Below are 26,921 nucleotides of genomic sequence, written 5' to 3' on the forward strand. Positions count from 1 at the left end.
TACCTGTAAGATGGGAGCATCACACTGAACCAGTGAGTTCTAGTGGCAGGACATTTAGTATACTATAGCCGTGATTGGTTGAGGAGATTAGTGTGTTTTATTAAATTTATCCACTGTAAAAAATAAAAATAGGTGAAAAATTGTTTTTGTCCCTACAGGCTTACCTACTAATGCAAGTTTAGAAGAATTTAACAAAGTCAGTAAAAATGTTGAAGGTTTTTCACCAAAGCCAATGACTGTCTTGGCCTCATTATTCAAAGTACAGGATGATGTCACAAAATTGGATTTGAGGTTGAAGATTTCGAAAGAAGAGAAAAACCTTGGTATATTTGTAGTTAAAAACAGAAAAGATTTGGTTAAAGCAGCAGATAGTTCAGAACCATTGAAACCCTATCAAGACTTCATTATAGATGTAAGTATATACAGGCTTGGTCAGAACTAATTTATTAATACTAAGACCCAGTGTGTTCTGTGGATTTCATTTAAGTGAAAAATTTCACATTGGTTATTTACCTTTTAGGATAAGATGATTAGTAAGCATTCTAATGTGTGGTGAAACTAAGTGTTTGATTTTGGTACTCAGTCTAGGGAATCTGATGCAACGACCCGTGTGTGTGAACTCCTGAAGTACCAAGGAGAGCATCGTCTTCTCGAGCAAATGCAGCAATGGTGCATTCCTCCATTTCCTGTGAGTGGCCATGACATCAGAAAAGTAGGCATTTCTTCGGGAAAAGAAATTGGGGCTCTGTTGCAGCAGTTACGAGAACAGTGGAAAAAAAGCGGTTACCAAATGGAGAAAGATGAACTCCTAAGTTACATAAAGAAGAGTGAAAATTGATGAGAGCTGATATTAAATAGCAGAAAATTTTTGGTAAAACTAGTTTGTTCGTTTTTTTTCCCTTCCCTCTTAGATTTAAGAGACTTGAATATATAGCAGAATAAAAGCCAGCGTAGAGGACCTCTTCAGATGAGTAAAGGTCTTATTTTGTGAGATCTAATTATATTTCAGGCAGTAAACTGAAGTCTACCTCCTCTTAATTTGATTTATATCACTGAACCCTGTGATTCTTTTGGAGTAGTTCCTACTGCAAATAGTACAGTTGTTTTCCCCTGTTGTAATCTGTCTAGGCTTTCTTCTTTTTTTTTTTGGTGTAGCGTGTTACTGATTGATCTTAAAATGTGGTAACTCGATAAAAGTGTTTCTTAATGTTTGTAATTGAAATAACTGCATTATTTTATCGTTCTGGAATCCAGGTAAGAAGTGAAACTTACAAAAGTGTGTTGATAACACAGTAGTTGACAAAATGGCCTATATAAAATAATGAAGACCGGATGTGTCCCAGGTGGCTGGCATTCGTACACCCAAAACTTGGTTCTAGCAAGCTGTTTTAGTACATAGTTGATACTTTTGTCATAATTTATGCATGCTAGGCCTGAGAAAGATTGGCTTGACAGTTACTCTTGAGCCTATTTTAATAAACATTCCCTTTGGAATTGGAAGAGAAATGTGTGTGGTATGTGACAGTATATATCATTACACATACACATATTCTACATACTGACGAATTAAGGTCAGTGTTAACTTTTTAAAGATGTGGCCTATAATGTCCGTGAACAGGCCTGTATATGTGGTCTTTTAATTTCTTTTTTTAATGTTTCTTTGTTTATATTTGAGAGAAAGGGACACAGAATCCGAAGCAGGCTCCGAGCTGTCAGCACAGAGCCCGACGTGGGGCTCAAACTCATGAGGTGTGAGAGACGCTTAACCGACTAAGCCACCCAGGTGCCCCTGCACACATGGTCTTTTAAAGTAAAAGGTTTGAGCTCTAAATGTTTTCAGTAGGTAAATGGGTGCAACGTATTATTTCAACATTGTGACATTTTATTTTTGTGTAGCCAGACAGGTCAGTAATTTAAGTCCCACTTAAAAATAGTGTTATATGCTTTTTTTGTTGTTTTTTTTTTAAATATCAGAAACTTTTATTTGCAAGTGTCAGTAAACAAAATAGAACATTCTGAGGTTACACCTTTCAGATGGCAAAAGTAAAAGCAGCGTTCCTTCTCTGTGACTGGTTTCAGTGTAAAGATGTGCTTTGCTATTGGAAATAAGTTTTAGTGTAAGACTGAAGAACTAGTACAGTCCTATAAACCCAATGTTCTCAGTAGTAGTAATAGCTTAGGAAAAAAAACTATAATCTTGGCATATACTCTTAAAGAACTGACAGCATTCTTGAGTTGCGTTTCATTTACTTCCTGTATATAAATAATGCAGCATGAGATTCAGTTGATGTTTTAAGTCTAGGCAGTCACAGCCATGGCATGTTTGGTAAAAGAAAATAATATATTACAACATCACAGATTTTAACAGTCTGCTTTTGGCTGGGCCTCATACATTTTCCCCCCTTGGTTGAACTTTTTTCCCCAGTTAATTTTGTAAAGCAGTGAAGGAATATCAAAATTACACAAATGTGAAAGGATCCAAAAAACACTTGAACATATAAGCAAAGAGGTAGGTAGCAAATCAGTCTATCTAGAACTTCATCTTAAATTATTGGCTTGTGAGTAAATATTTTACATTATTTAAACAATGAGGATGTGTAATGTCGTTTGCTCTTAAAGTTTACTTACAATTTTTTTCAAGTTACATGGAACAAAATTGCTTACAAAATAGAGTCACTGTCACTTGGAGCCTTACTGAACAGGGTATGTTTTAGCATCCCTGCTCCATAGTAGTTTAGGTTCAAATTAAAGAGTAAATACATAAGTTACTGTTTTTCACTAACAAATACATAAGGAAATGAACACTTTTTTGGGGCTCAAACTGCATATTTTAACTCTTTAATATTTTCAAAATTTACAAATCAGTATGAGAGAAACTAAAGAAAATTAAAGCCTTTCTTCTTTGCCTCTTTCAAAAAGAGGAATTTCAAATATGTTTTCTGCAGGAAACCATCACTTTCAGTGAGGACTTCATGTCCTATCAGGGACATTCTGGCAAGCCAGAGTATAATGGTACCAAGGTACTAAAGTAGATATTCCTAATTTTAATTTAAATCTTCAAATACCATTTGGAACCTTCCATGTAATGTTGCTTTTTACTTAGGTATGCATCAAAAGCAGGAATTTCCAAAGCAGATCTGATTTTTAGAAGACCAACTTGATAAATAACTTTATCCCTAATGTATTTGTTTACAAGCAAAGTATTACTTTGTCTGGACTTATCTCATCTTCAGTGTCTGGGATTGTGGGCAACAGAGCAGATCGAGTCAAACCCCAAAACTTCTGAGGTGACATGTCTTTTTTGGTGGCTGTAAATTTCCATCCAATATGGCTTGCACAGATCCTACACTGGGCGATAGTCCAGGCATACCTACAAAATTAAAGAAAGGTATCAGGTAAGGAAACACATTTTTGTATCCCAAGCTATCACGGTAAATCTGTTAGGAAGACAGAGCCAAATTCTGTAGTTTTGACTGTGCTCTTAAGCTGTGTAAAACTAATCTTGTTAATGTGGATTAACTCACAGGTACTTTTCCCTGGTGGTTTCATATTGCAGTCATGTTAGAAAACACCAACCAACCACCTCCATAAATACACTGGTGCCAAGTCAAAATGGGGGGTGGGATGGAGAGAGACCTGTATTTTAGAACTACTCGTCTACAGTAAGAATGATTTTGTCAGAAGAGTCATACTGTAACTAGAAAAATCAACCAAACCATTTCTTACTTCCCTAGGGTATATCTCTTAATTCTAGTTTTGTATCAAATAAGATTGGACAGTTCGAGTCGCATGGTCCTAAGTCCAAAATGGCAAGTATAACCACTAATCCATACTCAGCTTACCTCTGACTACTTAGACTTTCCTCAGCCTTAATAGTATTTTCAACAACCCTAACAAGTTTCCAGGTGGTGCTGTATCAGGCTTATACTTTGGAGGCCATTCAGCAAAACCAGGACTAAATGGTTTCTGCATCTGTTTTGTCTATTACTGCTTGGGATATTCTCTGGTTTGACACATTACGGAATATACTAGTTCAGATACAGTTTTGCTGGGTCCTAAGCCAGCTGATTTTCAGAATGAGCTAAAATGAAAGAGGTCTGGATTAACTGTATAGCTAATTTAAGGATAACTGCAGTTGCCAACTTTCCAACTATACATTTAGTGAGACTATGCAAAAATACTGTTACTAGCCATTCTCAAAACGAACAGCATTTAAATAGAATTATTCATCTTAGTGTCTATTTTCGATTATAATTCTAACAACTCTGCTTAGAACTCTGGATTTTTCTGCCCAGTTAAGGCAGCAAAACCAAAAAAAAAAAGTAACCACCACCACATTACCCAGGAAACCAGCTGTGCTCTGTAGAAGGTCGACCTATCAGATTCAAGTTGCAAGCCTTATACACAGTAAGCGTCTCATGCACGTATCCATGAGGATTCACGTAAGCTGCCATCGGCCCACATAACGATAAACTACAAGAGAGAATCAGCACAGAAGATAAGTCAAAGTGGGAAGAAAGAAATGTCTAATGAGGTTATAAGAGGGAACAGCTTAGAATCCGTTATGAAAACAGGAGGTTGGCAGTCAGCCCAGTTTCAGTCTACACGTTTGTAAAATAGGGAGTTAAACTTCATCTAAAGGAGTCTTTCACAGAGGGAGTACAGTGAAAATGTCCTTTTGGTCATCCTTGGGCTGCTGATTACTCTGTAGACAACAATTTCTCTATTGTCCTACACAATAGTGTCCTATTTGCAGTAGCAGTACATGTTCAGAAGCATGTCCTACTTTACCTTTGGCCCTGACTGTAAGATACTAGCCTAAAGCATTCATGTTATCCTTATTCACTAAAAAGATACACAGATTTTCAAGCAGGAATGGGGAAGAAAGGATTGCCCCCTTATAATTGACTTGACCATGCTGATTAATACCTTACATAACTATTACTGCTGAGTACCCAATCAGGAAGGGTATCTTAACCCCCTCCTATTTCATTTGCTGAAATGACTAATTTAATGGAGGGAAATATATGGAGAATGGATATATAGTCTTGACTATAATTCTGTTATAGGAGTTGGGAAAATATATCCAGAAGTACACTAAAAATGTAATAAAGCTCTCACCTGAATATTTCATTTTTGGTTGTTATTTCTGTTTCTTGACATTGTTTACAGCAAAGAGATGTACACTAAAAAGTTTAAGGGAAAATTAGTGGGGAAAACTCACGTTTAATTATGTAATTACATAGCTCATCAAGAAACTTTAGAGAAAGTACTGATCCCTCTGAATAATGTTTTCCTTCCAATCATTAAAAACTACAGTTTTCAGGGGCGCCTGGGTGGCGCAGTCGGTTAAGCGTCCGACTTCAGCCAGGTCACGATCTCGCGGTCCGGGAGTTCGAGCCCCGCGTCAGGCTCTGGGCTGATGGCTCAGAGCCTGAAGCCTGCTTCCGATTCTGTGTCTCCCTCTCTCTGTGCCCCTCCCCCATTCATGCTCTGTCTCTCTGTCCCCAAAATAAATAAACATTAAAAAAAAAAAAAATTAAAAAAAAAAACTACAGTTTTCAGAGAAAGTGACACATACTCATTTCTAAAACTAATGACTTTATAGGACAGTGACATATATATATATATATAACCATATATGCTCCACATACAAATCAAACTTGAAACGTTTAAAGGATGTAAAAACAATCTGTATGTGTGACCCCAAATGAAATGTCTAAATTATCCTTTAAATATTTTTAATGTAGGGATGCTTGGAGGGGGGCTCAGTCATTTAAGCATCTGATTCTTGATTTTGGCTCAGGTCATGATCTCACTGCTTGTGAGTTCGAGCCCAGTGTCAAGCTCTGTCCTGAAAGCTCTGAGCCTGCTTCAGATTCTGTTTCCCTCTTTCTCTGCCCCTCCCCCACTCATGCTCTCTCAAAAATAAATATTAAAAAAATAAAAAATGTAAATTATATAAAACTAGCAAACAATTAGTTTTCTAACTGCATGACTGGATCCCACAGATAATCTAGCCTAAGACACAGGTGTCATGAACATGGTGACTTACTTTATTCATAATATCTAGTTCACAGCGGAGTCGTTGGATGGCACTACCAATTTTAAGGAGCTGAATCCTTAATACATCATCGATAGGAAGACAAGCAGCTACTCTGTAAGAAAAATCTTAAAGACATGGTGGTTTTTCAAGTTTTATAAAGCAGATAATAATGTCTTTTTGAAATAAACCCTCCCTATAGCATTCACAAAGAACATATCTCACATAAACAATACTAAAGTATACTAGCTATCAAGTATATACTCTTAGGAAGTTCTAAAATTAACTTCTTATAATTGGTTTTATAAATGTATTTTAAACATGAAAATCAAGCCCATGTTAATAGAATTTCCTCAAAGACTAGAAAAATGGCTACGGTAACTACCTAATAAACAGTATGTACATAAGCTACATAAGTCCTAGAACTCGGGTCATATTTAATGCCACCTTAAAGAACAGGGAAAGGAAAGTGTTAACGCTCAAGTTTTTCGATAAGAGCTAGTTACTGCAAGTTGTGCAGAATAGGAAAACTGCCTAAAATTAGAGTGCTCACAGAATTTAAGAGCTTTGCTACAATTCACTAAAATACTTTCTTTTAAACTGCTCAAGACAAATGTGTATGCTTTTCAGAATAAAACTATGAAACTAAAATTTTTGGTTTCATTACACAGAAAACAGTAATTTTAGTAAAACAAAAGCCACAGGAAGGAAGCAGACTTTTCGTACCTATTGGATTTGAAGGAAGAGAATCGTCTTTTAGATTTTCGTCCCATTCACGGAGCTGTTTCTTAATTCTATCCATTAAAGTTTCCTTGTTTAAAGTAAAAGCAGCCATAATAAGGTTCACAGACTTTTTACAATTTACTGCCAGATTTTCAGCTAGAGTTTCAATGTAAGTCCTCACTCTATGTACTAAAATGCAAGTCCCGGTTTCAACTCTGTTGTCTCGCGCACAGATGGTCACGGCCCCGGCTCCTCCACCCGGCACTAAGGTGGCCTTCCAGGCTTCTGTCCTGCACTGTCTTTGTAGTGGCACGTGATCCTGACCTGCTGCCTTCTAGGTGTTTTCTTACGAACTGTGTGGAATTGGCCTCTCTTCCCCCTTTTTCTAGGAAGGCTTTCCTGACTCTGTCCACAGGGATAGCGGCCCCTATAAATTACAGGAGCACTTGCTATTTACACCTTACTTGGCACCCATTTAGTACACAAGAGTGCTTCCTGTCTTTTCACAGGTGTCTGCAAAAAACACTTGTCTGTTGCGCATTTGTAATGGCCCAAAGTGCTGAAGGGCAGAGTGAACTGTAGTTTCTTGCTGTTGTGCTTGTGAGAAGTGCTCAAATTTCAGTATTTACTCTTCCTAAGATTCCAAGTCTTAGGTGAGGGGGTTCACTAAGGGAAATGACTAACATTTGTTGAATGCCTACTGTGTGCCAAGTACAATAACTATCACTCTCCCCATTTTAAAAATTGAATTTATTGAGATAGGTAATGGTTTGCCTCAAACCATATGGAAAATGATAGAAGTCAGGCTTTTAAAAGTCTTTGTGTCTAAAACCCAGATTCTTTGAACACTTCCAGTCTGCCTCTTACTAAGTTTTTGCAAGGTATGGTGATGCCTAAGTACAATTTGAGGAGAAAGAACACTGGTGGATGCAGTAGACTAACTGGGGTCAGGAGACCTAAGTTCATCTACTTGTTTAGGAAAAAAAACAAAACACTGTTATGGGATTCTTTAATTTTCGAAACCTACCTACCACTTAACACATTTCAAATCCTTAATAGACCCTAAAACATCTCATTACCTTGTCCTGAATTTATAAGCCACTAGAAACTGGGAAAACGAAAAATTCTATAAAGGGGAAATAAATCCAGCAGAATTTGATTCCTTCGCATTCTACTTAAATGTAAAGAAGGGCATTAGTTCTGAAAATGAGATACCGCTGAGTATGAAAGCCCATGTTTCCTTCTAATGACCCTTGATTATGACAAGGCTTACCCTAGAGATAAAAAAGTACAAGGTAATACTTACAGCATCATATAAGGAATACAGCCAGCGAGGCCATGAAGTCAAATTTGCACAATGAAACTTTCTCTGAAAACAGAAAAAAAGTCACTTAAACTCTATATAGATTCTTATGGTGGAAAGAACAGTATTTGAAAACTGATTTTGGCCCTGGGAAATATGTTCTAAATTCAAAAATATGGAAAAATTTTGTAGATAACCCTATTAACAGATGATTCATTACCTACTAAATGTGACAATCATGGTTTTACAGCTTTCAATTTATACTGCAAGTAGAATCCTCATTCTTACTGGGATGGTTTAACATTTTAACGCTGAGGATAACTTAGTGAAGTTATGATGAACTTGAAGAGTGACTAAACGTAGTTATGTTACAGCATAACATATCATTATATGCCTATTAATCATTTGTTCAGTATATGCAGGGAAACTAAAAATATAATCCAAATTGTCTTTGTGTAAAACTTTAAATGGCTTTAAAGTGAATTACTGTAGAGGCACATATAATAAATGAGTCCATTCTAAGAAAAAAAATGATCATAACTTGAGAGTCCAGGATGAAGTCCCCCATTTCATAGAACTCCAGGAAAGGGAAAAACCACTGGGTAGCTCTTCCAATTGTTGTATTTTAGAATCCAAATGCAAGCATGCCTAAATCCATAGAAAAATGTGAGTTAAATTCCAGTAGAATTTCTGTTTTTGATGGGAAGACTCAATAATTAAAATGTGAGTCCTCAAAGCACATATTCAGTGTAATAATACCAATGAGATTGGAATTTAGAAGCATAACTTAAAGTTCACCTGGAAGAAGAAGTGTGTAAGAACTCCCAAAAAATTTTGGGAAGAGAAGTATTCTACAGGACACAAAAAATATGATTGGGAATGCGCTATAGCAGTGCTATTAATAGGAACAAATTGTAAACAACCTAAATGTCAACGAACAATGAATACATTAGAATATGTAATACACTAGGGGATACTCTGCACCTGATCAAACAAGGCATATCAAACCTACAGAGCATAACGAATGATTACACCTTCCTCAATAAAGAAAACAAAACCTATGTAAGTACAGACATTCATAATTTTGTAAACTGTTAACATGGGGCATGACACATGAAAAGTGGGTGGGAAAGGAGTAAGGTGGCTCAAAAAGGACTGTCCCAGAATAGAACAAGAAAAGCAAGCTGTAAGATTTAACAGAATGAAAGGGAAATCCTGTGCTTCCACCTGCATGACCAAATGAATGGGCATGAAATGAGGAAACATGGGTACACCACACATGTGAAAAAGACTTGGGGGACTCAGCTGATAGATGAACTAACCAATGTGCTGCAGAGCTCACATCTTACTCTCCCTGCAGTTATGCTAGAAGATGTCCAGAATCTAAGAAGAGACAATAATGTTACCCTTCTGTGACAGTCAGAAATGGGAACTTTAATTGTCAGGGGCAAGGATGCTAAGAGGAGGTCAACAGTTTGCATTAGGGATGTTTAGTTTGGAGCTGCCTCTCAAGGGGACGTGGTAATTTCTTTTAAATAATTTTAGGGAACTACTACATGGGTGAGGATGGACTTGTTTCTCAAGGCGCATCCACTAAAGCTCAAACCAATGGATTCTTTAATGAGAGGAAGTTTTGGCTCAATCTCATCTTTCTTATATTTGAATCTACCAAAAGACGGGTCTGGGATGGCCTCCAAGTACATGTTCAAAAAGTGATTTAAGCCAGAGGAGCCACTGGCTCCTTAAGGCACTTAAGTTACTCTCCAATCAGTTCTTTACTTTTAAGACCAAAAACTAAGGCTAAAGAATTTTGTCACACTCCAAATAAATGCTACAGAATAAGCACACAGAATAAAGAACAACAGCCTTTCAAGTAACTGTGAATATGTAGTAATAGCAATGGCAACCACTTTATTGGTCTTAAAATAATTCTTTAAGGTTGGTAGTATTATCATCCCCATTTGAAAAAGAAGGAAACAGGCAAAGAAGGATGGTAAAACGTGCCCAAAGTCACGGTAAATGGGGAGCTGCTAGGCTGTGCATCCAGGGAGTCTGACTGTGACCATTATTCATTCAAGAAATATTCTGAGCACCCAGTACGTAGGTGTCAGGCATTATCTTTACACACTGGGAGTATACATACCAGTGACTAAAACAAAAAAAGGCCAAAATCATTGGAGCATACATTTTCTTGCAGAGCAGCTTACTTTCTAGCTGTATACTTAGAATCACAAAGTGATAAAAATCCAACAAAGCTTCGGTCTGGCAGACTGACACACTACACACTCCCAACTCAGTTATTAGTATATACTTTACACATCAGAATGATCATTTTTATATTACAAAAGCGTAGCATTTTACTTGGCATCCATGTCAAGATAAAGAGAAACCAAAGTAATTTATTCATATTGTAAACACGACTTCCCACTGTAACAGATAGAGAACAGAATGTGGCACACTAGTGTATTAAGAGCAATGCAGTGGGTCAGGATCCTTACCATTCGCCCGCCACCCTGCATCCTTTGTGAATGTGAACACACTGCAACTCATGTGTCTCAGTTCTGTAACTTTTTAAAGTGAGAACATCAATAAAATTCTTTTTCAGGATTATCTTGACAGATTCTAAAGTTCTACTTACAGATCCATTACATGTTTATCCTTAATATTTGTGATGTGCTTTATATAGTCAACTATGCAAACTACAGCTAGCTTTTGAGCCAACGCCCAAATTTAAGCCATTTCAATATCTCAAGTTTAAGAGTCCCAGTTTAGACTTCTGGCACAATGTCAATGGCTCCTGTCTTCTATCTGGGTAACACTGATGGCAAGTTCTGGCAATTTATGAACATTCTTCACATGTATCAACACCACAATTTACTTCATAAAAGGGCTACTCTTCAAAAAAATTTTTAGTACTAGCCTAAAAGTTAGGTGCTTACAAGTGACCGAAGTGTGATTCTCTAGTAAAGAAGTATTCACTCTGGGAACAGGATTTACTATGGAAAGCAAGCAGAAAGGCCCTGAAAATGAATCTGTTCCCTGAAGGCAATCCATCACATTCTTCCATTGTAAAGCCTGCTTCAGATTTGCCTTCCAACAATGTGGAATGTTAAACAAATGTGATATTCCACTTCAATGGCTCTTTGAAGAGTAATAAAATCAGAAAAGCAATGTACAAGGCGAAACATGAATAATACATCATTGCCACTGATATACATAGTGGTCAAAGGTGGTCATTTGTTGTATTAAATCCCATCAGCATCAGCAATGTAAATAATAAAAATAATTTATCCCAGGAATGCAAGGGTATGCTCTTTCCTGCTCCGAGACTGCTAAACTATTAATGGCAGATACACAACTACAAGGATATAACATATGCCTGGGAAATCACTGCTCTGTCCAAGGAAGTCCCTGACTACACACAGCCTAAGCTCTCAAGACCTTTTTTTCCTCTAACATAAAAAAAGCCAACAAATGTTACTGTCTTACTGCTAGTGTTACTATTCTGGGACAAAGAAAAAGTTGTCTTCGTAGACAAGTTCCTATGGAAAGGTAAAGCAACAGTAGCCAGCGAGACCTTGAAAAAAGAAAAGACCAGTAATATATACCAGTCATATTTATTTACAAAAATTAAAAATTGTCAACAGTTAGAAAAGTGTTAATGGAGGTACATAAAGAGACTGACAACAAAGCAGAAGAAAAGTAAAATAAAAAACATGAATTTGGTCTATGGTAAGGGGGCACCTTGTATCAGTGAAGGAAAATAGGGGCTTTTCAGAAAATGGTAATAGGACAATGAAGAGCCATCTGGAAAAAAAAGTGGAGTTGAATTCATACCAGGATAAACTATATGTGGATAAAAGCTTAAAAAGTTTTGATGACATTAAAAAGCAATGAAATCAAAGTCAAAAGTAAAAGATTACATTCTAAACATTTTAAAAAAAATTCCTTTGTATGAGGAAGTAATTTCTAGCTATAATTCAGAATACAGAAGCATTAACAAAAAAGGTAAATTTAACTACCTAAGGAAAAAAAAAAAAAACCCTTCTGTGGGACACCAAAGACAAAGTCAAAAGACAAATCACAAACCAGGGAAAATGTGTGGAACTTACTAATTCCAGACAAAGGGTAAGTTTCCTAACATATGAAAGACTCCTAAAAATCCACAAAGAGCAAATACTATGAACAGGCACTTCCTAATAAAGGAAATACAAATTGTTATTCAACACAAAATGTTATACCTCATTTCATATCCAAAGAAATTCAAATTAAACCTCCAAAAAGATTCTGTGTTTTACTTATCAGATCAGCAACAATTAAGTTGGATAGTACAGTGTGAAGCCATGATGACTACTGCTGTCAAGACTACACACAGGAACAACCTCCTTGGTAAGGTACTCCAAGAACATCTGTCAAAATTACGAATGCAGATTCCCTGTCATCCAGTAATCCCACTTCCAAAATTTATTATATATTTTTGCCTGTATGGATGATCATTTGTATACAACACTTAGTGCAGGTCTGTCATCCAGAGGTGACTGGTCATGTAAATTGTAGCCTAGCCATAGAAGGGAACACCGGGGCAACTTTGAAAACAAGGAAGCAGTGCTCCAAAAGTTGATACAGAATAATCTCCTGTAAGAGAGAGTAAGGTCTAGGATAGTAGTGTATCTTTTCACCTAACAAAATGGAAAGAAATGAACATATTTGTGTCTTCAAAGAGAAATTCTCAAAGACCGAGAAACTAACATGTGAGCCCACTTTCAAGGGCTTTGCTCTTCAGAGCCAGAACCAGTGTTCAATTCTTTCCTGCTCCTGCTCCCTATGAGCACCATTTATAAATTTAGCAAGACTAGAAAGATAAGCACCAATCACTTTAATTGGTTTCCACATTTCATTTCTTTTTACATTTCATATGCAACTCTTTTCTCATCAACACAATAAGACTATATAACAAAGAGAAAGTCTGGGTTAGGAGGGGGTGCACTTAAAAATGTATGTCATATTCCCAAGTACGTTAAAGAAAAGTTTCCTTATTGTGAGAATCCCAATACAATCAACCCAGCCAAGAGTGAAAGGCACTGTGACGGGAAAGGAAAGAAATAAGTATTAGTTTCAAAGATCAAATCACAGAATAAGGAATGTTTCCAGATGGAAGTGAGTTTTGGAAGAGTGTTCCCTGATTATACTAGCTAGCTTCTTAATCATTAGGGACATCTTGTCAGATGCACCCTTGTCAGAATGGAAGATTACAAAGGAATACTTGTGGAAGCTTAATTTTGTCATTTGGAATGTTCAGTTCTCAAGGGCAAATGTTAAGAAAAGTATGTGCAAACAGTTTCAAGGTTAACTGAATATATCTCAGGAAGGCTACACTGCCGGACCCTTTAAGTATTGTTTCTGCTGAAAAAGTATTTGGCAACCACATAAGCTTGAGTTGGCTTAGAATCATCTAAGCATCTCCCAATTCTGACTACCTTAACTACCTCTCAGACGTGTAGACAAATGGATGCACTGCTTCATATCCTGGTGAGATGTAAGAGTCAGATCTGAATAAAGTGAATCGACCCTTAGATCTGTCCTAGGACAAGCAGTGTTATGTAATCCAGTCCCTGATAAGTCAGCATCCAGCTAAAGGCACGGTAAGCTGAACCACTGAGACAGTATCAATCAAAGCACATGGAGTTCCGGCCAATGGCACCTACCACCCCTTTTCCTTCACGTGGTGAGTGGCTCAAAGCGGCCTCTCTAAAGTAGAACAGAGTTTTTAGGTCATGTGCAGTCCAAAATAGATCAGCTAGCCATTTGTCTTGGCCTAGTGATCCAGACCCAAATTTCATAATCTAAGCAACTTTACTCAAATTTTAAAGAAGGAAACCCATTAAACAATTTGAAAAATACCTGGGATGAAGGAATTGTATTTCCTTAAACCTTTCATACCTCTCTCCTTCCTTAGCACCTTCTGTTTAGTCCTTGGCAACTCTGAATATGAAAATAACATATTATATACATATTATCATTAGAGAAATAAATATGATTATTATTAAAGAAATATCACAAAGGGGAAAGAGGACCTGGTTCCAAACAAACCTATGCTTCCTTGGTCTTTGCATTTCTGGCTTTCTAGCTCTTGGTCTGCCAGTGACAACTGAGCTGCAAAGGCTTAATTCAGAACTAATATGACAAGCTAAGATTCTTTTTTTTTTTTTTTTAACGTTTATTTAAACGTTAAAATAACGTTTAAATAACAGATCATGAACGGGGCGGGGGGGGGGGTTCAGAGAGAGAGGGAGACACAGAATCCGAAACAGGCTCCAGGCTCTGAGCTGTCAGCACAGAGTCTGACGCGGGGCTTGAACTCACGGACCGAGAGATCATGACCTGAGCCGAAGTCAGACGCTCAACCGACTACGCCACCCAGGCGCCCTGACAAGCTAAGATTCTTTAGCCACAGAATAGAAGAATTCAATCAGTAATACACACAAGAAGTAAAAAACCAGTCTTATTTGTTTAACCCACAGACAGGACACACAACCAGTACAGAGCATTTAAGTCAGGAATCAACTACAATCACTCCCACCCTATGCTTACAAATTTACAACAAGAGTTAAGTTAGGGTTTTTTAACTGTTACTTTTTAGCAACCAGTCTTAGTGTGGAAGAACTATGATATAAATCGAAATACATTACATTGCCTAAAACCCAATCCTGTGATTGAAATACATAATTATTTAAATACATAGGCAGCACCTTGATGCAGTTTCCTTGCCACATAACACCCCAGCAGCACCCAGTGCTGAACACACTATTGGGCATGAGATGACTTAAAAAATTCCAAAACCATTCCCTTGGAGCCCATGTACATCAGAGCTGACTCTGACGTACTTATTTCAACAGTGACATTTAAAATGACTACATGACAGCAAAATCTTCCGCTGTTCTACCCTTAAACTTAAACAAAGGTAAAAGTGTATTTGAAGTGTCTGTATCAGGTTTGAAACAAGTACTGCCTAGCTATAGAAAAGTTGTCTGCAAAGTTAAAGCATACGTATCTGTTAAATCTTCAAAAATATTAGTTTCAAGGTTGTGTGGGAATCCTGAAGCTATCTATTTCTACATTTCCTACTGGATTCTTTTTAGAAATGCTTGTTAAAACACACAAAACCATATCTCAGACTGTCCAACTGAGGTACAGATTACTAAAAACAAGAAGCCTACAGACACCTGGTTATAAGCCTGCTGCCCCCCAAGGAGCCATCCTCACAAAGTCCTCTCTGAAAACTGGATGAATTCTACCTTAGGAACATTACAAGTGGTGGTACACTGGCTAGTTTATAAGACTCCTTTATCAATTATCTATATTAATTTATATCAAATTAGGATCCTACGAAAATTTATCCAAAATTAAAACCTGTACCACTTCCTAAAGAGTAAGGAGTGACTGATCAATGTAAGACTTTTCAGATTAAAATGGAAATGTCTCCATATTTTTAAAAGATAGACCTCAAAGAGCCGATTTTTTCTAAGTTTAAAGACTAGTGATCATTTCCTTTATGCAGAAATCATAAATATTAGCTATTTTCTAAATTTATTTAGGTTTCATTTTTTGAGAGAAAGAGAGAGCACGAGTGGGGGAGGGGCAGAGGGAGAAAGAGAATCTTACACAGGCTCTGTGCTCAGCGCAAAGCTTGAACTCATGACTGTGAGATCATGACCGGAGCGGAGAAGAGTCAGACGTTTAACCAACTGAGCCACCCAGGTGCTCCACTATTAACTACTTTATACTCAAAACTGATACATCTGAAAAATGAGTAGGAACAGGCTTCATCAAATTTTTTTCTGGGATAAAGAGTGATCTAGCCTAAAGGATTATGTGTGAGAATTAATGCCCAAACAAGCAGTGCTTTCACAGAGCACACAGTATCAAGCCAATTTTTGTGATGTCAACCATGTTATATAAAAAGAGAGCTAAAATGCTTTCAGAAGTCTAAAAGATTTGGAACATACTACTACCACTTGGAACTCTCCTTAAGGTGATGTGTTTATGATTCAAGAACCAAACATGTAATCTAATTAGAGTTTAGCAAGATTTCCACAGAACTAAAAATCACAAACTATTAACTAGTACACAGCTGATAGGCATAAAAGCAAGAACACCTTACAGTACTGTGACATTTGACTATTTTTGCAAACTGCTTTTACGTAAATGGCTGCCTATGAAATTTTTAGAAGCTCTAGCTTTGATCAAATGCAGCCAGAGTATTACCACAGAAGGTGTCTGGGGAGTGAATCATGAGACTTGTTTGTGTTCCTTTCTCAAATACAGGAAAAAAGCAACCTGTCTTCATTTTCTGAAGATGCACAAAAAATTAGTTTCTCACCTTCTGGTATTTCTGCCACCATTTATATGAATACTGGTCTTCCCATGAGACAGGTTTTGAAGGAAATATCTGGCATTTATTGAGGGATTCTAACTGAACTGCAGACATGGTTGAAGGCAACACACACTCGGGAAGAATTTGCACTTTAGCTTGCTGGATTCTAAAATAAAGAGAACCAAGCATGGTGTTCATTTTTAAAATAAACTAACTCAAACTACTAAGTTTCTAAACATTATGGGTAATTTTAAATACTAAGATTTTCAGTTTTTTTCTTAAATTTCAGTATTTGTCAAATGCCGACGTTAATATTATTGCAAGACTTTTCAGAAAATACTGTCATTCGTAAATCATAGCAAAGATAACCTCAAATACAGATTTTCAATCTCACTGTAAAATGGAAAGTGAGATTTGCACATGTCAGACAAACACAGAGTTTATTAATGAAACAAAATTTAAAAAATCAATATACAACCATCTATTACCACTTGATACTTCTAAATTAGTTTCTCATTCTTGGACACTCCACCTCTTCCAGCTCTCCACCTGTTCCCTGGCTGTTACACTTGTCCCTTAAGTCTAATCTCACCGGAGGAGTAGGCAAGTAAAAAAAGAGAAAATCAAGAACCCCTTTATGTGAACAGCTAAAATAAGACTACAGAATTACATGTAGTCTGTATTTCTATGTGCATTCTTTTTCTCCTTCTCAAACATTTAACTTGAAATGCAAAGAATCAAAATATGCATTAAATTATCTTCTTTTAATCTAAAAATTACTTAAATTCCCATCAGAGTGAAGTCACCATTTCCAGAATGCTATCTGAGAATATCATAACCGCAAACATCTTAATCATGAGCAAATGCCAATAGGAACACCGTACCTATGAGCTATTTTGTCTGGAAGCGTATCTCCTACAGTACAGCTCTTGAAATGTAGACTGTATTATACATTCAAATGCTGGAACAAAAATCTGTCAGACTGCCAAAGTTCAATATATAAAAGGTATTTGCTTCATTATTATGTTTAGAAATTCTTATGTGGTTTTTCATATTAATCATGGTTCTGACCTACAAAAAGTGAGGAATGAAATTTTGATACTTCTGCTTACTAAATGAAACTAGCTAAATTGGTTAGACTCATTTCACTAACTTCTTTTCTTTCCTGCAAGATCAAAGATATGTCTACACAATTTCTCAGAATGTTAAAACAAACGAACATGTTCAAACTGTGTTCAAATGTTATTATATTAGAACTCCTAAAAATAATAACATCTTTATTTTCTTCACCTGTCACATGAACACAAATACTTGGTTATCATATTTTTAAAACAAAAGTGTGTGGCATTCTACAGAAATGTTTAGAAATCCGATTCTTCTTTAAGGTCACCAGTAACTAAATTAAAAATGATGTTTAACTCAACTATCACATAAGATTTTGCTGTATATGGATAAAAACATTAATGCTGTTGAAAAATTAGTTTACTGATCATTTTAATAATCAGTCTGTGGTACCAGCTGTCTGAATTGCCTTGCAGGCCTGAGCAACACTGTCTGCTCCTCTTGTTAGACACGCCTGGGGTCAGCTGCACACACAGGGCTGGTTCTTTGTTTTTAACATAAGCTACTTTTGTTTCTTCCCAACATGTTTATAGCAGTCGTTTTGTTATTATAGTTACATAATTTATATAAATATTACAAAAACCAATGAAATGTGACTTAAGAAAAATTGCTATAAGAAACAAAGTTGAGCAATAAAAACTGCTTTCAAATTAGGTTTAGACAGTTCGAATAATTCTGATGATTAATGGTCTCAATTACCACAAGTAAGAGAACTTCTATAATTCCAAATAGGGTATTAATCTCCTCTTCTTCTCAATATGCAAAGGAATACTCAGGAATTTCTGAAGGGTTCCACAGTGATTCAATGACATACTTACACTTTTTAATTTTTCAAAAAAACCAAAAAACCCTTTCGTGTGTTCAGAAAATGCCAAAGAAATAAAGGCTCTTAGAAAAGGTTAGAAGGCAACCGTATAGTTTTTATAAATGAAGGGTCACTTATGTAAAAGACAAATGACTATTATCTCACACTACTTGACTGGAGAAAGGGAAATTGGCTTGAGTTTCGAAGGGGCTATGGAGGAGTTCTGGTAGAGTGGAAAGAGCATGAGTTTGGAAGTGAGGGGGCCCAGAACCAACCAAAAGTGGCTTACTACCCGCATCACTTCAGGCAAATCACTTAACCTCTCTGGTACTTGTTTGTCTTGTTTGGAAAAAGACAAAACTGCACTAGATTATCTACCTCCAGAGTGCCTTCCATCTCACCACTTCTACTGAAGGCAGCTACAGGGCTAGAGGGGCAGTGGAACCAGAGAAATCTCACTCCATGGAACCTTTTTACACTAAAAAGACTCACTTTTGTAAGAGGTCTTAGCAGCGGGCTACAGAATAACAGAATGTGCCCTTTCCAAGTTTTGTTTAACCCTATCAGTTTCATGTTAATCTTTGCTACTATCAAACACATAGTCTTTGACCTGTTTTCAGAGTTAATTGTCTACTGCCATCTTGTGTTCAAAACAGTCTTCCCACAGTCAAAAGTCAAGAAAGCCTCAGAAACCTAACTTTTCTCCCACGTCAAGTTTCTTTTATAGTTCCTATAACATAGTATTCACACAAATAATCAAAGATTTAAAAGAAGGAGGATATGAAGTACTTTAAATATGGAACTGTTAGTAAAATCTGTAGTAACAAAACAGTTTGCTAATTATCACAATACACAGCCATCAGGAGGACACTGTTTGATTCATTCATGTGGCATTTATAGTCCTAACTATAGAACATACAGAAGTGTTAATCATTGATTGTCCTCAGGCAGTTCATCTATTGAGGGAGATAGACATACAATCCTGCAATGACAATACAACATGTTAACACCATGAGAGTCTGCACCGTGAAATGTTCTGGGGGTGGGGGGGCACCACTGAGAGCTCTGGCACCTCACCCCTCATTTCTCTAGCCCCAAAGGGATGCCTCACCCACCTGTACTTACATAATTCAGTGATATTTGTAAATGCCCACCATGATAACAAAACAAGACAAAACCTCTGAAGTTGTACACGTTCAGAGCATATCTGTTCAACACAGAGGTCAGATAAAATTGTCAGCTCTGGTTAGGAGACCAATTCACTAGGACTGGGTGAACCCCAAGAACCTGTATCTTTGCAATACTTCACAGGTGATTCTTATGTGCCAGAGTTAAGAACCACTCTCATACGAGGTAACATGCAATCATCAGGACAAATGCATATTTTGTTTTGCTTTGTTTTTAAAAGGATAAAACAAGGTGAATTGGATTTTTTTTTAAGTGAGGTTAGTGGTCCTTTAATTTGTGAAAAAGCTCAAACCGTGAAAGCTATGCCACACTGTTAAAACAATTATACTTAGAGAATTACTAAACTTTGTAAGGGATAGAGACAACAAGAATTTACTGATCACTTATTACATAGTTAATACATTTGTGAGTGATATAAAATTCACACCAGAGATGGGCGCTAACTATAAATGGTTCCTACAGCTCAGATGGCGCACTTCGCAGGTGCAACCACTGTGGCTTTCACTATCACAGGAACGCTACAAACACCACAGCTGTCCTGGTGAGCGCACAGACAGCTAAGAAGCCTGTGGCCTCCCCACCCTTTTTCACTCTGAAGAGAGGCCTTCATTCTCAAAGAAGCCATATCCCCAAAGACATTGTTCTTTGGGTTTATGTTACTATTCTCAAATGTGGAGGGACATGAGAATCACCTGGAAATCAGGACAAAAGATGCTGCAGACTCACCCCAGGTTAACCACTCTCTAAGGGTGGGAGATGAGAATGAAACTCAAGCCTCTATAGTTTTAAAAACCTCCCATGTGGTTCTGATGCATACCCAAGTTGGAAACCACTAGGCTATACCTTCAAAGGGAAAGAGAACAACTAATCAAAAGTTAAAAAATGTCAAGGGTCAGTACAATAGGAAAAAAAATCTAAGAAAACCATCTCATTTAATGATACACATTTTAAGATATATTGTATTTCTTACCCATCTGACTGTGTTCTTAGCTCAAGAACTTTGAACCTTTGTCGTCCAATTGCTTTCACTTTCACTATCTCAATTCCAAAATCCTGTTCTTCTCGATAGGCATATATCTCTGCTGTTGTTCCAAACTGTGCTTCCCTCTCCTGTACATTACTTCCAAGGTAAATTTTAAAAGAAAATAGTTTTGAACATTAAATTTTTAAATATGCAAAGCTGGCAAAAGCAATACACATGATGAAAAAAATATTACAGCAAGTAGCCCTTATTGCAAAGCTATCCTAATTTTATTGTAAAATCACATGGGAGAATATAGATATATAATAAAACTTCAGAATTACAATTCGAGCACTTCAGGAAAATAATAGATTTCTAGTTACTAAAGATGATCTAGGATCGGTAGGGGTTTAAAGTCTCATTTCCCAAACCAGGAATTCTTTTACTTCAGTAGACCATCATTTCTGCTGGTTATTATTAGCAGCATTGTACTGGGGTGGGAAATTCCTGTATTCATTTCTTGCTTCTACTGCTGCTTTCCTCCAGGTGCTATAGGATACTTGAAATTCAGCTTCAGTTTGCCACTGGTCTATAATGTGACAATGTATGAATTTTCAGAGAAAGAAAAGAACAAGCCACTCCTTTGTAAAGGTAACCCTTTACATTAAAATGGAAAAGCCCTCTTTCTCCTTAAATAATGAAAGTTACTGAAAATCCAATTCCAGAAATTTTTATTAAGTATTAATGATTTTAAAAATTTCAATTACCAGAAAGCTTAATGTGTGTAACAGGACATATCTGATTCGGATGGTAATGAGAACAATAAAAATACTCCTACTTGTACCTTCAGTCTTTTCATCACAATTTCTTACCTCACATTCGTATCCAATCTCTTGTGCATACAAAATAATAGTCAGTTTTGGCTTTAACACTGACCTCTGCTGTGACTCTACATGAAAGAGAGTATGTTAAGCAAATCCACTCTAATATTTTACCTGTATGCAAGAACTGCAAAGGTTCTGTCTTTCTGAATTAAATTCCGCACCATGCTGACTTCCTGAGGACGAAAGAGCTGAAGAGGTAAGGTCTGCCCAGGAATCAGGATCATCATCACCTGTGGCAGAACTGGAATAACCTGGCAGCTGTCGTCATCATGCAGAGTCCTGCCGTGAAATTCTTCCATATCAGAGCCCAGATACTATTTAAGAATGAACACAATGATACACGGTCAGAGATATGTCATAATAAGACAAGCTCAACAGACCAAAGAACAAATCAGATTAAACGAAATATAAACGATAGGTACAACATTTATTTAAATAGTAAAGTTGGTGTATCAGCATCCCACGTGAAAATCTCATTCAGATTCTTATGAGTAGAATTTCCATTATCTTGTGAAGATTGTCTCACACACAAATTCAAGAGCATTTTTTAGTTCAAAATATTTTATTTTGACTAAGATAAGAAAACTCTATGTCCAAATATCACAAATGACCACTATAAAATGTCAGCATGTTAGCTAACACCCTGGTACCAAGTAGTATAGAGAGTAAAAAGTACTTTTGTAGCCCTACCACTAGAGGAAACGTATGAAGGATGAGAATTCTTCAAAGAATGAGGACATAGTATGAATCTAGGACATAGTATGAAACTGCTGGAAAATAAGAGTTAATTAAGTATGGGTATCAACTGGCAAACAGCGCACGTCCTCCTCCACAATGTCTACCGTGAGGTAATATCCAATGATGCTAAACTCAGTTACTTGTTTTTAGAAACTTCTATCTACCGTTATATTTATGGATCTATTAGAGAAGATCAGCTACTAAATTACATACTGTATGTGATGTTGGCAGACTGGTGTCAAAATTTATGACGTTTGGTTTTTTGGCTTCTTTGCTATCCTGGTCTTCAACTTCCATTTCAATTTCATCTTCTTCCTCACTCTCTGCTGTAAAAGTAGAAGATTTTGAGGGAAAAAAAAGATGCGAGAAAATGTCAAAGTGATATTCACCTTCCAATGCAGAGTTCTTTCATGAGGCTTCTGAGCCCAGGAGAAGAGGGCTTCTTCTAAACACTACTCGCATATTGTAATCTCTGTAGTACTGTGAAAAGGCAGCTGGAGGGCTGGGTGTATGTATGGCTCTCCCATTAACTACATCTTTTTTAAATCAACTATTTTTTTTTTAAGACTAGTTTAAAATTTACATAAAGGCTGCAAAAATAGTACCGAGATTTCCTGTTTATCTCCCATACACTCTCTCCTCTAACTTCTTAGTATGGTACATTTGTCTAAAAATCAGTGTTGGCACATTACTATTAACTAAACTCCACATTTTATTTGGCTATCCTTATTTTTATCTAATATCCTTTTTCTGTTTCAGGATCCCATCAAGAGTAGCACATGGCATTTAGTTGTCATAGCCCCTTAGCCTCCTCGGGGCTGGTTTCTCAAACTTTCCTTGTTTTTGATGGCCTTGACAGTTTTGAGTACTGCTTAGGCATTTTGCAGTGTCCCTCAAACAGAATTTGTTTGATATATTTCTTATTATTACAATGAGGTTATGTACTTTGGGGAGAACATCACAAGAGGCTAAAGGCTGTGTTTATCATATATCAAGGGTGCATACTATTAATATGATTTATCACTGCTGATGTTGCCAGTGATCACCTAGCTGAGGGATTGTCAGATTTCTCTACTGTAAAGTTACTACTTTCCTCCTTTCCACTTTGTACTCTTTGGAAGCCAATTACTAGGCAAAAGTCACACTTAACAAGGTGAGGGATTATGCTCCCCACTCCTTGAAGGGGAACTATCTACATAAATTATTTAAATTCTTATGGATGAGAGATTCCTTTCTTCTCTCTTGCCAGTAACTAAAAGGACTTAGACAACTCATTTCACCTGATTATGCCTTAGATTCCGCATCTGAAAAATGACAGGCAGGAACAAGACAATCTCTAAGCGTCTTTCAAACTCTTAACTTTAAAGAATTCTTGGAGAAGACAGAAAAGAGGGAAAGAAGGAAGGAAGAAAGATCCTTTAATTAAAATAGGAAAAGATAACATTAGTACCCAGCAAAAACATTTTCATAGCAGTGACACCAATTCCCTGGCTGTCACTATACTATTAAAAAATGAAATGTCTGTCATCATTTTCATAGGAATTTCGCTTTGGAATTTTAAATTCAAAAATAAAGCTCACTTGAAACATAAAACGTATTTTATTAATATTTTTTTTTTCAACGTTTTTTTTGGGACAGAGAGAGACAGAGCATGAACGGGGGAGGGGCAGAGAGAGAGGGAGACACAGAATCAGAAACAGGCTCCAGGCTCCGAGCCATCAGCCCAGAGCCAGACGCGGGGCTCGAACTCACGGACCGCGAGATCGTGACCTGGCTGAAGTCGGACGCTTAACCGACTGCGCCACCCAGGCGCCCCCATAAAACGTATTTTAAAGGAAACATTTTAGAAAACTTTCCCCACACACAATTTTTAAATTCTGAAAACTAAACTTATCTACTTTAAAAACCTGATGTTACTGATAATAGAAATGAGAGTCAGAAAAAGCTACACTAAATAGGCACTATTCTACTAAATGGAAGTCTGTCTTGTTAATGCCAGTGGGTAAAATTCCTATCCTAGATCTGCAGTTCTCAACTAGGGCTGATTTTACCCCTCAGGGAATATTTGGAAATGTATGGAAATATTTTTGGTTGTCACAACTAGGGAGTCCTACTGGCATCTAGTGGGCAGAGGACAGAGATGCTGCTGAACATCCCACAAGCTGCAGGACAGTCCCCCACAACAAAGAATTTTCCAGCCAAAAAAACCAAAAGTGCTGAGGTTGAGAAATCCTGGCATAGACAAAGTGAATCTCGTTTTTGACCTCATATGTCATGTATTTTCAAATGCCCCAAATACACTTCTGAATAGATAAAACGTTAATGCAAAATTGTCATTTTCTTTTGGGTATAAGACTATTTAAATCAAATTACCTCCAGCTAGGTTTCTGACAAGAAAAAAACAAATGTTTTCCAATGCAGTAATTGCCTTGGACTTTCTATTAATTCTTAGAAATTCGTAGGTATTAGGATTTGTCAAAGAGAGTAGTGTAACTTATTTAAACTTATATTTAAATGGTGAGTGGTCTAACACTTCATACAAATTTTCTCTAAGAACACAAAAGTTTCACCAAAAGATAACAACAACAACAACAACAACAACAACAAAAATCTCAAGCGCTTTCCTTATATACGGTAGCCTTTCTCATAAATATGGCCAAAACCCACTTCCCCCTACTCAACTGTTTATTTATTAATGTTTCCCTTGGCCAACACAGATTCTTTGCATCTTAAAGTACTTCCTTTTCACTTAAAGAGTATTACTCTTCAAAACAACTCATACTACATAGGGGAGCCTATGTGGCTCAGTCGGTTAAGCATCTGACTTCAGCTCAGGTCCTGACCTCAGCCCTTCTGAGTTTGAGCCTCGTATCGGGCTCTGTCCTGACAGCTCAGAGCCTGAAGCCTGCTTCGGATTCTGCGTCTCCAACTCTCTCTTCTCCCCCACTCATGCTCTGTCTGTCTCTCCTTCAAAAATAAATAAGCATTAAAAAAATTGAAAAAAAAAACCTCATACTACATGAATTTATGGACAATCCAATGCTTCTTCACAAAACTCACCTATGATTTACAAAAGCCTAATTATTATATCTACAACCTCTCTGGGCCTTCTCACTCCTGATTCTTTTCAACAAAACACATACTGACTGTTCACAACTAGCAGGGTGAAGTCTGATGACTCATCTCATGCAGGAGCAGCATATGAATGCCAACAGAACATCAGTAACCTCCATGAAACGGGATTTGGCACGTTCAGAGTGGGGCTGATGTCTCTGAAATAAACAGCTCAGCTCTTCAGTCAAAGGCTGACAGACTTACCTTTATGTCAATTCAGCTAGGTTGGCTTCAGGAACAACCACTGTGGTTTATTTTTATATAAAAGGTCCCTCCTACATGGTGGGCATGCAATCAGTCTTCTCCAATGCACACAACTCCCAGTGGACAAATTAATCCTCCAAGCAAAGCTTTCCTTGGGCAACTCCCTATAACCCACAATTGATTCTTGGCAACCCACAGAAAAAAGCCCCAACCCCACTGGCAAGAGACGCAAGCTCCCCCAGAAACGAAACACAACCTACCTCCTAGGCCTTCTCTTCCACAACCCCATCCTAAGTATGTGCTTTTGGATGTCTCCAGACCCATCTCACAATGCTTTACCCCATCTCTCTGAAGGACAATACGAGCATCAACTTATCTGGCCTTAAACTTCTGCCTCATACAGATTATAAACCTCCTCAAGTTCCAGACTGTGTATCATACCTCTTCTCAGGTCCACAACACCTAACTGGCACACAGAGAAGGAACTCAGCTAACAGTCCCAGTTTGTCGGATCACCTCTTGGAAAGCATATCCTCTACAGCCTTCCATGACAAGTGTGTACAATTATTCCATGCATTTTTTTTCTGCCCAGGATTCCAATATAAAGCCAAGGTCCAAATTTTCACGAAACAAAGGAAAAAGAAAATTGAATTTAACATCACACTTATAAGTCTCTCTAATCAAGCATATGAAATACATGCTTGAGAAAAACATGCTAGTACTGTCTTGTCAGTGAAGTGGGTAAGCGACATTGGCTATGCTGACAATAAGACTCAAACTGCAGTCCTGGGGCTGCTACTGTGTCACCTTGGGCAAGTCACTGAACTAAACTGCTCATCCATTTCTCACTTACCAAACCGGAATCAGAAAAGTTATGTGGGGAGAATTAAACAGAGAAATGCACGCAAAACGCTTACCGCAGGGTCCGTGACACGTTAAACGTTTAACATCTGTTAGCTGTCATTCTTACTGAACGGAACAAGTCCAGAAAAAGTAACGGTTGCTAAACTGACCAGATCCCCCATATCCCCTCCCTCCATCCCCCTGGTTTTAACCCATTTCCTCCTAGGACTCAAGTTCTGAACACAAAACGGACGGAGAGGGAACGGTCCCTGTCCTTAGGAGCAAACCCCCTCCCCGGTCCAAAACCCTCGTTCATAGCCTGAGGCGATCCAGCATGAGACAGAAGCGCCAGGACTAGGTCGCTGGCCAAAGGCCTGAGGTGAGGCCGCTTCCCGGGGCGCCCCTGCAGGCCTCGGTGCTCCACCCCGTCCGTCTCCCCAGCCCTGCGGCACCGCTCACGGCTCGAGCTTCGCCCCGTCCCGCCGCCAAGGACCGGCCCCGGGAGGTTACCAGGGAGGAGTGGCAGGTGGTTGCCCATGTCGTGCGCAGCGTCCTGCGGATCCCTCTCGTCGGCCATGTCTGTTTACCCGTAGAGGAGGCTGGGACAGGGCGGCGCCCG

The 26,921-nt window shown here is 37.7% G+C and overlaps 2 protein-coding genes across 7 annotated transcripts in view; one reads left to right on the forward strand and one right to left on the reverse strand.

Annotated features, from left to right (window-relative positions):
• The window catches only part of TRNT1 (tRNA nucleotidyl transferase 1), a 24,165-nt gene extending 19,076 nt beyond the window's left edge, over nucleotides 1-5,089 (forward strand). For 2 of the 3 annotated variants that reach the window (XM_030307274.1, XM_030307275.1), the window contains exons 7-8: nucleotides 159-412; nucleotides 584-1,502. In XM_030307274.1, the coding sequence (XP_030163134.1) occupies nucleotides 159-412; nucleotides 584-838 (509 nt within the window). In that variant the 3' untranslated portion in view covers nucleotides 839-1,502. Of the gene's footprint in view, nucleotides 1-158; nucleotides 413-583 lie in introns of all 3 variants that reach the window. The other variant, XM_030307273.2, reaches the window with a different exon arrangement.
• On the reverse strand, nucleotides 2,231-26,921 carry CRBN (cereblon). 4 transcript variants are annotated; one of them, XM_030307268.2, is made up of 11 exons: nucleotides 26,813-26,921; nucleotides 22,355-22,467; nucleotides 21,515-21,717; nucleotides 20,529-20,678; nucleotides 16,450-16,609; nucleotides 8,073-8,135; nucleotides 6,770-6,854; nucleotides 6,056-6,171; nucleotides 5,122-5,186; nucleotides 4,342-4,473; nucleotides 2,231-3,370 (listed from the first exon to the last, which is right to left on the reverse strand). In XM_030307268.2, exons 1-11 carry the CDS (start codon nucleotides 26,877-26,879, stop codon nucleotides 3,190-3,192), a joined length of 1,335 nt encoding a protein of 444 aa, XP_030163128.1. In that variant the 5' UTR covers nucleotides 26,880-26,921; the 3' UTR covers nucleotides 2,231-3,189. The 4 variants fall into 4 exon arrangements, with proteins under 4 accessions (XP_030163128.1, XP_030163129.1, XP_030163130.1 ...); XM_030307269.2 differs by having other exon boundaries at nucleotides 22,355-22,464; nucleotides 26,813-26,916; XM_030307270.2 differs by lacking the exon at nucleotides 26,813-26,921 and adding an exon at nucleotides 25,460-26,737.

This window comes from Lynx canadensis, chromosome A2, assembly GCF_007474595.2.
Source record: "Lynx canadensis isolate LIC74 chromosome A2, mLynCan4.pri.v2, whole genome shotgun sequence".
Taxonomy (NCBI): Eukaryota; Metazoa; Chordata; class Mammalia; order Carnivora; family Felidae; genus Lynx; species Lynx canadensis.

Excerpts from the sequence above, each read along its gene's own strand:
- CRBN (XM_030307268.2), bottom strand. The coding sequence starts at position 26,879 with ATGGCCGACGAGAGGGATCCGCAGGACGCTGCGCACGACATGGGCAAC. Across the intron at positions 8,136-16,449 it reads GGTGGCAGAAATACCAGAAG|AGAAAGTTTCATTGTGCAAA; the intron begins GTGAGAAACTAA and ends TTCTGTTTTCAG. Across the intron at positions 6,855-8,072 it reads TGTATTCCTTATATGATGCT|GAAACTTTAATGGATAGAAT; the intron begins GTAAGTATTACC and ends ACTTTAAACAAG.